This window comes from Carassius gibelio, chromosome A17 (assembly GCF_023724105.1).
Source record: "Carassius gibelio isolate Cgi1373 ecotype wild population from Czech Republic chromosome A17, carGib1.2-hapl.c, whole genome shotgun sequence".
Classification (NCBI taxonomy): Eukaryota; Metazoa; Chordata; class Actinopteri; order Cypriniformes; family Cyprinidae; genus Carassius; species Carassius gibelio.
The window spans coordinates 16,190,058-16,202,157 of NC_068387.1; the positions used below are offsets into that span (position 1 = coordinate 16,190,058).

Consider the following 12,100-nt stretch of genomic DNA (forward strand, 5'->3'; position numbering starts at 1 on the left):
AGTGTAAATATGATAGCATGGAAATTAACTCTTAACCCGAGATCAATGAAAGGGTTTGTGTGCTTCACTCTCACACCCCCAGATCAATATTAATTAGCACCAAAGATTTGCTCCATTACAAGCTCAAATACTATCCCTCACACAAAGTATTCAGACAAATTATCAGTTTGATGTTTCAGGGCTCTTATACTGCCACTTGTAAAGATACGCACAGGTTTAATAGCCATTCTCTACAGGTGTTTTGAGGTAAATATAGAACAATCAAGTCTCATCACAAAGAGTGCCTACTATATGTATAAATACTATTGGATTTAGCTTTATTTATTTTTTTCCTGTCCTTCCCCTTGGTGCATTTAAAATAATATCTAAAGATAGTTACAAGCAGACCCTAAATATAGATCTCCACTAGACTAGTGAGTTGTAACATCAATGCTAGCTAGGTTTCTCTGTAATGAGAGCCAGCAAAGCAGTTTTTCTGTTTTTAATTGCATCATTCATGTCTATTACCAGGCCCACATCGGACAAAAATGTTTTCCACTTCACCTGTCCTTAAAGGGGGGGTGAAATGCTCGTTTTCACTCAATATCCTGTTAATCTTGAGTACCTATAGAGTAGTACTGCATCCTTCATAACTCCAAAAAGTCTTTAGTTTTATTATATTCATAAGAGAAAGATAGTCTGTACCGATTTTTCCCGGAAAAACACGACCGGCTGGAGGCGTGACGTGTGGGCGGAGCTAAAGAATCACGAGCGCGAGTAAGCTTTTGCATTGAGAGCGTTTGGAAGCTGTGAAATTACCGTGAGGGAAAAAAAAACATCATCCAAAACAAACCATGGCTAACATTCAGATTCAGCCATTTATTTATTATCCAGAATCAGATCCCGAGGCTGAAACTGAACGAGAGCAGCAGCAGCAACGACTCGCTCCGAGCGGGGCTCGAACCCGGGTCTCCGGAATGGGAGGGGACGCGCTAACAAGGAGGCAGAGATATTTTAAGCAGTTTTACTCACCGCATGCGGTTCCAACACACGATCGTGACCCTTTTTCGTTGGGACTGCATCATCCTTAAGAAATAAACGATACGCAAATCCGGCGTCAAACTGGGCCTTGTTTGTAAAACAAGCATTTTAGAAATGCAGGGAACAAACACAAACACTTGCACAACTCTGTTGATGCTCTGTAAAAATAAACTCCATCCACTGGTCCCTTAATGCTGTTTCTCTTTTGGTAATCTGTGCAGGGTTGTCTTGCCCTGGCAACCAAAAACACACTCCTTTTGTGACATTTCGCGACACTCTCGCTCTGATCAGTGAATGTCTGTGCTCAGCCTCTCAGTGCTCTGCTATACGGGAGCGCGCTCTTCCGGCAGAAGTGCCCTCAGGACCCATATAAGGAAATTCCGCTCCATCTAACGTCACACAGAGCCATACTCGAAAAAAACTTTCCGAAACTTGTGACAAACCGGAAGGAGTATTTTTTTATTTTTGGAACAGAAATACTCCTTCAAACGTACAACTTAATTTTTTTAACTTTGTCCATGTTTAGCATGGGAATCCAACTCTTTAACAGTGTAAAAAACTCAGTATGCATGAAATAGCATTTCACCCCCCCCCCCCCCCCCCCTTTAACATGTTTTTGATTGTAAAATATTTTGTCTGTTCTGATAATGCATTCATGTCCCCATGCTAGGTGATGCTAATATCCAGGTTGCAACTGCACTGTAATGCTATTACACTATGTGGTACTATAGAGTAACAAAATAACACATTTCACCTTGGCTATATTTGTAATATCTAAAAAATTATCTTTGTTCCCTTGCAAACTCCTTAACTTGGCACATCTTACAGAAAGTATATATTCCTCTCTCTGAAATTATTGTAGTCTGCTGCTTTATTTTAACACTTCCTATTTATACTAATTTTCTTACTTTAAACATTGTAATAAACTTCAGCAAACTGGAAAACCAGAATAAAAACAATGCCATAACACACATTTTCGATCTGATAATAGATTATGAATCGTTTTTCATGTGTGTGTGTGTGTGTGTGTAAATAAACTTGTACATTGAACTTGCCTCATCCACGTTCTCAAAGGCGTTGATGACATCATAAGGCAGACAGGACAACAGGTCAATCACAAACCAGGTTTTCAAGTAATTCATGCGAATCAGTTTCGGGTCTGATATCACTTCCCCGGCTGGGCCCACGAATGTGGTGTGGAAATTCAGTACAATGTCTACCAAAAAGATCACATCCACAATGCTGTCCACAACCAGCCAGGTGATGTTGTTCTGCTTGGTTTTGAAAGAGACATTGTAGGGGACCATGATGGCGGTGTAGAAAGTGAGAATGAGGATGACCCAGTCCCAGGTGGTCTTAAAGGCACAGTAGTGCAGGATGATGTGAGGAGGGGTCTTGGGCGTCTCTTGTTTGTACTGGGGCAGGATTTCTGAGCCCAGCTGGAGAACCTGTGTGAGAGAGAGAGAGAGAGACAGAGAGAGAGAAGCAGGGGATGGCTGTTTATCTGAGTGGAGAGGAAGAGCAATGACCCGTCTCGGCTTACAGGAGACTCACCTCAAAGAAAAATCCCATCCTGTTAAACATCTCATCTTGTCTGTTTAACAGACATAGACGAAGCCTTGTCACTGACTACAATAGATTTTTAATAGACATTTTTGATAAACCATCCTAGAATAAATGTATATTACCATTACATATTAATGAAGAATGAATGGACACATACACTGCAAAAAATTAATAGATTAGATAAGTTTATGAATTTATTTTAAATAAATGTATATCAATATATGAACTTAATTCATATTAAATAATTTAAATACATGTTAAATTTATTTAATTTAACCATTTACATGTGACCATTATTATTATTATTATTATTATTATTATTATTTACATATAATTTATTAGTACATGACTCTGGAATACAGAAAATTTTAAATAACTCTTATTTATTTATGTAGTCATCTGAAACACTGGACTGTACATTCTCCCTTTACATATTTATTGCAAATGATTAGCTGGAGCAGATTATATACAGTTTATGCAGTCAGTTTATGTTGCTCATATTATATTGTTATTTTTTGTCTACTGTCACCATGGATTAAATAACTAATACAGAACTAATGTAGCAGCTCCATTGCATGACAGCTTTTATGTGATATTGGTATAATTAGTTAGGCCTAAAATAGAATGAAACAAAATGTATCATTTGTTACAGATTAATTCATTATGGGGCACATTTGGCACCACTTTTAAATTTCTGGGTCTTTTCACATTTGGTGGCACTTTTGTCACAGTCCTGTTAATTCCTGACCTTGGTTGTTAAACTATTCAAAAACACCCCATATATCGTATTAATCTCCCTGCAGGAGGACTGGAAACATACAGTGTGAAGGGATAGCCTTCCTGGTGTTAGTTTGATCTTTGACACGGATGGAAGCAAACACTTGCTGATGCACACCAGAATCAGTCACAGGCATGAAATGAAATGTATCAGACTGACTCACACACAGAGAGAGACGTACCTCAGCAAGGCGCGAGTGTTTATGTACATTCTCTCCTTTATGTACAGTGGGTTGCAGTTGTTGCAAGACCCCTCTACTGCTAGTCAGAGCCCTAGTCAGACGAGCAAACTTCCCCCATCCTGAACACAGAGATTAAACATTCACTCTTACTTGCACTGATATACAGTACACTAACATGTAATATATTAATAAAATACATCTGCATAAAATGTACCTTTGGAGGAGTCATCTTCAATTGGTTGTTTGAATGCTGTGATGTCACTAAATGTACACAGGAAGAGCACAACCTTCTCCTGTTCATTTCGTATAGGCGCTATTTTCACAAAAAACCAAACCGGCGTTCCTGAAAAAACAAAACCATGCACATTTGAACTTGCTGTAAATCTGTATTTAACATTGCCTGTTTTACACATTTATGCATACTCATTAAGATATTAGCATAACTACTGTATGCACCGGGACTCCTGTGTTTCTGCTCCCAGTTCTTACAGCTCAGTTGTGTGTGTGTGTGTGTGTGTGTGTACAGTGCTCACTGTTTTTCTTGTACATCAAGATCTCAAATGAGTTCATTTCATAGTTCTCAAAAGTCAGCCGAACTTTCTCACATGTGTCCTTATCTGAGAGCTCTCCATACATGAAGCTGAGAAAGAAAAGAAATGTAAATCACAGTCAGATACAGACAGTTTTCAAGCAGTCTTTGAGAATTTCATTTGACTTTATTTTAAAGGTTGACAAAAAAAAAAAGAATTATGTCATCATTAACTGACATGTTATTCTAAATCCATTGACTTTCTTTATATCTGTAGAACACAAAAGGAGAAGTTTAGCAGCGGCTGTCAAATTCCAAAAGTGACAAAAAAGTACCATAACAGGTTATATTAATCATGCTTTATGTCTTAGAAAAAAAAATCTGTTGCTTAGTGGATCTTTTGAGTCGTTATGAGCAGATTACTGAAAGCTTTACTGTAATGAGAGAGGCAAAGAGGGAGGGATGTTACATTCTACAAATGTATTTCTCTTTGACACAGCTGGAGCTGTAACGCTAATGAGCTTGTCTTGTGTTTGGCATATCAAGGAAAAGTAAGAGTTCAAAGGCAGCAACTTTCTCAAAAACTCCATTTCTGACATTTATCATATAAAAAAACTGCCAGGGGAAATTTTGAAAAATGACATAAGGCATATGTAACAGAATACATGCAGAATACATTTGACTGTGTTTATTCTGCTACATACACTAAAGCGTTCAAAATTTGCCATTAGTGTGATTTATTTTATATTTCTGAAGACTCTTACAGTCACCAAGGCTGTGTTTATTTGATCCAAATTACACTAAAAACTGTAATATTGAGAAAACTTATTTCAATTTAAAGTGTTTTCTATTTTAATATATTAAAAAAAATATATACATTTCTGTGATGGCAAAGCTGGATTTTTTAGCAGTCATTGCTCCTGTTTTCAGTGTTAAATAATCATTCTAATATGCTGATTTGGTGCTAATAAAATATTTGTTAAAACTGTGATTTTTTTTAGGATTCTGTCATGAACATACATTTCAAAATTACAGTATATATTACATTTGAAAAATAAATATTTAGTAGCAGTTTAAATGTCTTTACTGTCACTTTTAATGTTTTAATGCATCCTTACTAGTATATATATATATATATATGTATATATATATATATATATATATATATATATATATATATAATTAAATTATTTTACACTCTTACGTCCCCACATTCAACTCTACATAGTCCATAGTGTAGTACAATATACTCTGCTGTATTATATTGCATATTGTAAGACAATATTTTACTGAACGTATACTGAGTTGTATTGTGGGCATACTTCATTACAAACAATATTATACTATATTGTATATTGTGCTGTCTAATGCGGTATTTAATACTATAAATGGTAAATTGCATGTCTACTGAATTCAAGCGCCTTTCTACAAGAACTTGCAATTCTCTCTCTGCCATCCTCTCTCTTAGAAAGAAAATATGATCAATATGATGAGAAATAAAAACCATCTCTGCATGAAGTCTGATACCTGCAAGTGCTGCTTTTCTGCATGACCTCAGCACGGTGGTAGCCGGACAGCTTACAAAAGCCATCATTACTGTAAACGATGGGCCAGTCTACGATCTGGGCATTTCCCAACACAAAGTTTGTGTCTGTGGAAAGAGCACAGGAGGGTATGGGGAGGAAACAGGTGAGAGGAACCAGGCACAAGGTCAATGGTAAGAAACCTAGAGGTCATCTCTGGTAATGGATGGGTGGACATTGTCACACCAGCTGAAAGCCACTGATCTGACATGTTTTTTAAAACACTGAGTATTTCAGTTTCAAATTTATCAGCCGGTACCTGAGAATGTTATGCACAGTAGTGTTGCTTCAGCACATGAACCACCCTCAGATTATCCTACAACCCCATTCAAACTAAAATGAGTTTATCTCTATGTTCCTTCTGAGATCTTCTTGTCCAGATACAGTTCCCTGCCTTGTAGGGTTTTTTATTGTAAATTTGAGCAAAAAGAAACATGGTAGTCTCAGCCTCAAACATCCCTCAAACCACTCAAGACTGTTGTGATCTATATTAGAGTCCTGCAACGAGTCGGGTACCCATGAATACCCGCATAAAAGTGGCTGAAACAGGTGGATAGTAGCGGGTAGTAGCGCAGATGAAAAATATGCACAATTTTTGTATGTCTAAATTACCATTAGACATACGCAACAACAATATGACATTTGACCCATCATGTCACCACCACTGCAACAGTGCAACTTGTTGATGCATCTCGAGCGCTACGAGTGAGAGAGACTTTTCCACAGCTAGATTTGTAATTCAAGAATGGAGAACGCAGCTTAAACCTGGGACTGTGGACGATATCCTTTTCCTGCACAGTAACCTTAAGGGAAAGTAAATCCATAGTTTGTGAGCGACAGGCACAGGTAGTATTTTTTCTTGTTCTTTTTTTATTTCTTTTTTTCATTAATAGGTCTATTTGCGTATAGTTTTCAGGTTCCATAGCCTGTTTAGGTGCTGATGGTAGGCTACTTGAATGGTGCAAAACAAAGTGCACTTTCGTTTCATTAGCACATTAATGACACTGTCGTGATGTTGAGAGATAAAAAATAAAGCACTTTAATTGGAATGATTTTAGCGTGTGTGATTTATCGCGGACGCGGATCGGGTAACGGGCCAAATATTAACAGGTCTGGGCGGGTGCGAATAAAATTTTTATATTATCACCGGTAACGGGTCAGATCTGGTGCTGAACTTTGCAGGTACGGGTGGGCGCGAGTCTCCAAAAATTTACCCCTGCAGGACTCTAATCCATATTGCATGAAGAATTGAAAAGATCTGGCTGCAAAAAGGTTTGTTTGAATATAATTAACATGGTTTCTCTTTAATTACTGGAAGTCAGGGTTCATAGTTTGTGTTTCCAAGTCTAGGAAATAATAATTGCTGAATTTGCCAAAGTTTGCAGGGTTGTAGTATCAAATCTTTTCAAAATATTCAATTTTGTTTGAGAAACTTATAAACAAGTAAAGGAGAAATGCTAGATCACACCTGTGTATTCCACCTAAACTATCACTGTTACATCAGTTTTGAAGCAAAAATAAATAAATAAATAAATTCCCACCAAAACAAATTGTTGTGGTTGGTCATACACATGTATCCCGTCCCTGTTTGGTTTTTGGACAGTATAAGCTTAAATTTTAAATTTTAAATAATGAAAGATTATGTTTTACATTACCCTATGTTCAAAATTTGGGGTCATAAATTAAAAAGTTTAATCAGCAAGGACACATTCAATTGATCAGAAGTCACACAAAAAATATGGTACAAAATGTTACGAAACAAAATTAACTTTCTATTAAGAAGTTTTGACAGTTTCCACAAAAGTATTAAGCACAACCATTTTTAGCATTGGTAATAATAGTAAAAGTTTATTGAGCACCAAATCAGCAAATTAGAATAATTTCTGAAGGATCATGTGATACTGAGATAATGGCTGCTAAAAATAAAAACACATATTACTGGTTTGACAGCATTTTAGATCAAATGCAGCTTTGGTGATCAAAATAGACTTCTTACAAAAACAGTTTAAAAATCTAACTGACCCCAAACTTTTGAACAGTAATGTACATAGTACCCAAAATTATTCTCTGACACCCATAAAACTGTGAGAGAGTAACTAAAACACACAACCCGATACCTTTAACATCTTCACAAAACTTTCAGGCACTCTGCTATGTCTCTTATAAATCTTTTCATTGTCCAAATGCACAACAGGTGTCTTTGCACACAGAGTCAGTTTGTGTTCTTCTGGAGAATCACAGCCATTTTTAGTTATACCTGAACTTTTAGTCCTGTGTGTGTCTTCCAAATGTCTGTGTTGAAAACTCTCTGTACCAGCGTCATCTGTAATAGGCTTCATCTCTGTAACCTTGCTTTAACCTTTCATCTGATGTCTGTCAATGTCAGTGTGTTAGTGGCTAGTGTGTTAAGCAGGCTATCAGGCTGATTAGCTGACAATAGTGATTTAACGGCTGCTGAGTAAGCCAGTAGCACTTTTAACAAAGTGTATCTCAAAGATTGAGCAAGCTCACGGTAACACTATACAACCTGTAATCTGATATAAAAGAATTAGAAACTAAAGTCTGTCACGAATGAGGTACAGTGAAGACCTTTCCAGTATTTAAAAGCAAGAAATTGCCTTTATATAAGCATTGTCCTCATGTAATATGTACATTGTAAACAGTATCATGACTTTTATCAGTCTCACAGCCTTTATTTGCATATTTACATACAGTAGGGTTCATAAAATTAAGGATTTTGTGTGATCAGTCACAGATTTGTTTTTTTGTTTACATAAAAATAGTATGAAAACTCATTTCACATTAATTTTTTTTAATTATAATTAATTATATTTTATTAATTATATTTCCTGTTAATATTCCTGTTTATTTCAAGGTTTACTTTTTTTTTCAAGATTTATAATCCCAGACTTCTGACCACCACTGTATGCTCTTTAAATTCGGATTTTTTTTTCTTTTTTTTTTCATAATAAAATATCTCCTTTACCTCATTCAGACATAACATAAATTGCAAAATCTTTCACTTTGATTGCACACATGATGGAAACACAGACAGACATTTAATCTTTCTATGGCTAATGTGGAGGGTAAATATGAGATGAGCAAATGTGGAAGGACAGCATCAGAATCAGAAGTGAAGGAAAACTCAGATCTATGATATCAATTGATTTAAGAGCATGGTGGTGGATTTGCCACAGAGCACAGTTCTCCTCTACTGAGCATAAACACGGGAAGTTCACTCCACACACTGAAACAAACACACACACACATGTGGACTCACACGCACCACAATGGAGGAAAAACGTTCCATGCCAACATTTGTTATTTTACAGCAAGTGCTGTCAGCGCTGAATGAGGCAACATCTGCATAATTTTCACCATAACTAAGCAGCTTTGAAATATCAACAGCACTGTTAAACCACTTTAACACTAAACCACAAAAGAGTTTAATAAAGCTTTACATATAAATTCAGACTATTAAATTAAATGAACAAAAATTGTTATAGAACATTATTAAATGTCGAAAGGGAACTAGAAAGGGAGGGGGGAGAGTAGGAAAGAGAAAGCAAAAGATAGAGAAAGAGAGATAATGGAGGGATGGAATAGGTTAAAGCACAAGCGTTCTGCTCGGTGAAGGTTTATACCTGTGTGTCTATGTGATAATGTCCAAACTGGAAGTTAAAGAAAACAGAAATAGAGTTAAAATAATACACAAACACCATAGAGGAAGAGGAATTCATCCTCCTGTTCTTCTCCAAGATGGCCAGTGACCCTACATGACCAAGCAGGTCATACAGACATCAATGTTTTCAAAGGTTAATAGAAGTCCTAATGAAAACGTACATCTTTTTGATATTTTTAAAGCTGAGAGATCTCTCTACTAGGGTTCAATGCTCAAAAAGATAGACAGAGGTGATTTCAAGTAGACATCTGGTGTTCGATTAGTTTAAAATGGCCATATGCATGCAGCAAAACTGCATGAATAAGAAAAGCAGGACTAATGGATAAACATCAATAAAAGGGATCTTGGATTCTATTTTAAGGACCTTACAGAGGGTGCAAGAACACAGTCTGATCTCACAGATAGTGCTGGTGAAGATCCTCAGCCACTTTTCAACCTTTCAGCACTCTTAAATATTAATTTCTATGAAATATTAATTTAACCTAAAGTTGTTCTCTATCCCACAATGCATGCTGATGGAAGGATGTATGAGAACAACTCAAATGGTGAAAGAGCAGCAGTTGCTGTCACACAGCGAATACAGAATAGTTCCTGCAGCCCATATAAGTATTTTTTTCAGAATTATTATAATACAACAATACATTTATAAAATCTAGAAAATAATTGCATTGATAAAACGTAAATTCAAGTAAGAAAAAAAACAAATAAATTATCTACTATAAAACATTCACTAGAATGCACCTGCATGGGGTTTACCAGACACCTTTAACTAGTTTGTGTAGTTGTTGAAGTATATAGTCAAAAAAATGCTGTCTTTCTGTAAATGTTTCCTCTAAGTTAAGTCTCTTGCGTACCTAAAGTTTTTTCTTTCTTTTCTTTATCTGCGACACTACCGCTGCTTTGGTTGTGGCGGTGCGTCTTACCGTTAGACCTTCGGACAATATTTTCCAGAAAAGTGTTTTGTGGGGCCACTAGTCCTCTGCGTCCCCCGGCCATCACGGCGGGTCCTGCGCTCCTATGAGAGGCCGGCCGTCAGCATCAAGTCCCCGCACACGTCTCCGGTGTGTCTGTCGTCCACATGCCGCTGCCGCATCCAGTGATGTGTGGACCCGGGGCTCTCCTCACGCTCTCATCGCTCCTCCACCCCATTGAGCCTCCGCCATCGGCTTAAACTGGCGACACAGCGCCATCTATTGGCGTGTGAGGCAGCAGGTGTTCCGAGGTGAATCAATGGATGGCGCTGAATCGTCACAGTAGACGTTTGCAGTGCTACTAATACTAAGTGCTACTAAAGTCTACTAATTCCAGTCTTTTATCGTCATCTACTGGTGGATGTGTATTATTTCTCCTTTCGTCTTCGTAATCTACTGTAGGAAGAGATTGTCCACGTCCAAAAATAGTTCATTTAAGAATTTTATTTAATGAGATGTAATGTCTCCATTTTCATTTTTTATTATAAGTGCATTTTTCCCCTGTCATTATGGGGAGTCTCTCAGTCATAAAAGCAGAATGGTACCTGTACCTACTCTATAAATTAATTGTTCCTAACTCTCTCTTGTTTGTCCCAACTGGTAGATTTTTGGAAGATGAGTAGGCCAGACTTCACATTCAAACCCATGTTGTACAAGAACCCAATTTGCTGCTGATTTGGATGACAACCACAACATTTTCAAACAACACTTTACAGAGTTAACTCTTTGGAGATTTGCGTTTATGATATTTATTGTTTTCATGATAGATTTTCCTGTTATGGGACCGAACTTAAATAAACTGATACTCCTTTGAAATGTAATACAATTTCAATTACATTTTAAAAGTAAAAAAAAAATGTCTTGCGAATTATATACATATTTCTAAACTTTTACATTTATGACTGATTATAGAATCACATTATGGTGTGTTGTTAAATGTATAATTTGTTCCAACTGATTAATTCAACAGCTTGTCATATAATCACAATTTAGTTCACATTCTGAGACAAAACATTCATACTTTTGCAATAAGGCTTAACAGGAATCCAAACTGGCACCTTAGTGCAGTCACAAGAAAAATAACTATTGCTACTTTAATCATATATTAACCATAACCAAATATAGTGGTTAAACTCATTATAAAGCACTGCATAGTGCTTATCATTTGGAAGTTTCTGAAAATTTACATTCAGCATTTCAGATTTTTTTACATTTCAGCCATCAATAATCTCATTCATGTCAATCATTTTGAGTTGTAGATGCATGTGCATTGTTACACAAATGAGTTATCGTCTATCTGCCAGTGTTTAGTAACCTCAGGGTGATATGTTTATCTTGTCAATCACAGAAGAAGTCTTCATAAATTTTAATTACTTTACTCATTCTCAGCATTTCTAATCATATCTAATCAGATTCAATATCTGCACTCCTGAATCTCCAAATACAAACACTAATTATTCACTTTGGCACTGGGATAATTAGCATGGAAATTAAAGTTTTCAGTCAAAACTAATTTAAGATAAAATAAAATGTTCTGTTCAATTTACAGGTGCATCTCATTAAATTATAACATCGTGGAAAAGTTCATTTGTTTCACTAATTCAACTCACATTGTGGAACTCATGCATTAAATAAATACAATGCACACAGATTGAAGTAGTTTGGTTCTTTTAATTTTAATGATTTTGGCTAACATTTAACAAAAACCCTCCAATTCGCTATCTCAACAAAGCAGGATACTTTGTAAGACTAATAAGAGAAACATTTTTCATGTTGGCCTTCTGGAAAGT

General features: G+C 36.3%; 1 protein-coding gene across 1 annotated transcript in view; it reads right to left on the minus strand.

Moving 5' to 3' along the window:
* The window catches only part of LOC128031359 (potassium voltage-gated channel subfamily H member 1-like), a 47,580-nt gene extending 37,159 nt beyond the window's left edge, over window positions 1–10,421 (minus strand). Inside the window, exons 1-6 of the mRNA XM_052619570.1 lie at window positions 10,263–10,421; window positions 5,602–5,725; window positions 4,079–4,185; window positions 3,760–3,888; window positions 3,546–3,664; window positions 2,076–2,468 (exon numbers count right to left, since the gene is read on the minus strand). Of these exons, the coding sequence (XP_052475530.1) occupies window positions 2,076–2,468; window positions 3,546–3,664; window positions 3,760–3,888; window positions 4,079–4,185; window positions 5,602–5,725; window positions 10,263–10,335 (945 nt within the window). The 5' untranslated portion in view covers window positions 10,336–10,421. The remainder of the gene's footprint in view (window positions 1–2,075; window positions 2,469–3,545; window positions 3,665–3,759; window positions 3,889–4,078; window positions 4,186–5,601; window positions 5,726–10,262) is intronic.
* Window positions 10,422–12,100: the final 1,679 nt, after the last annotated feature.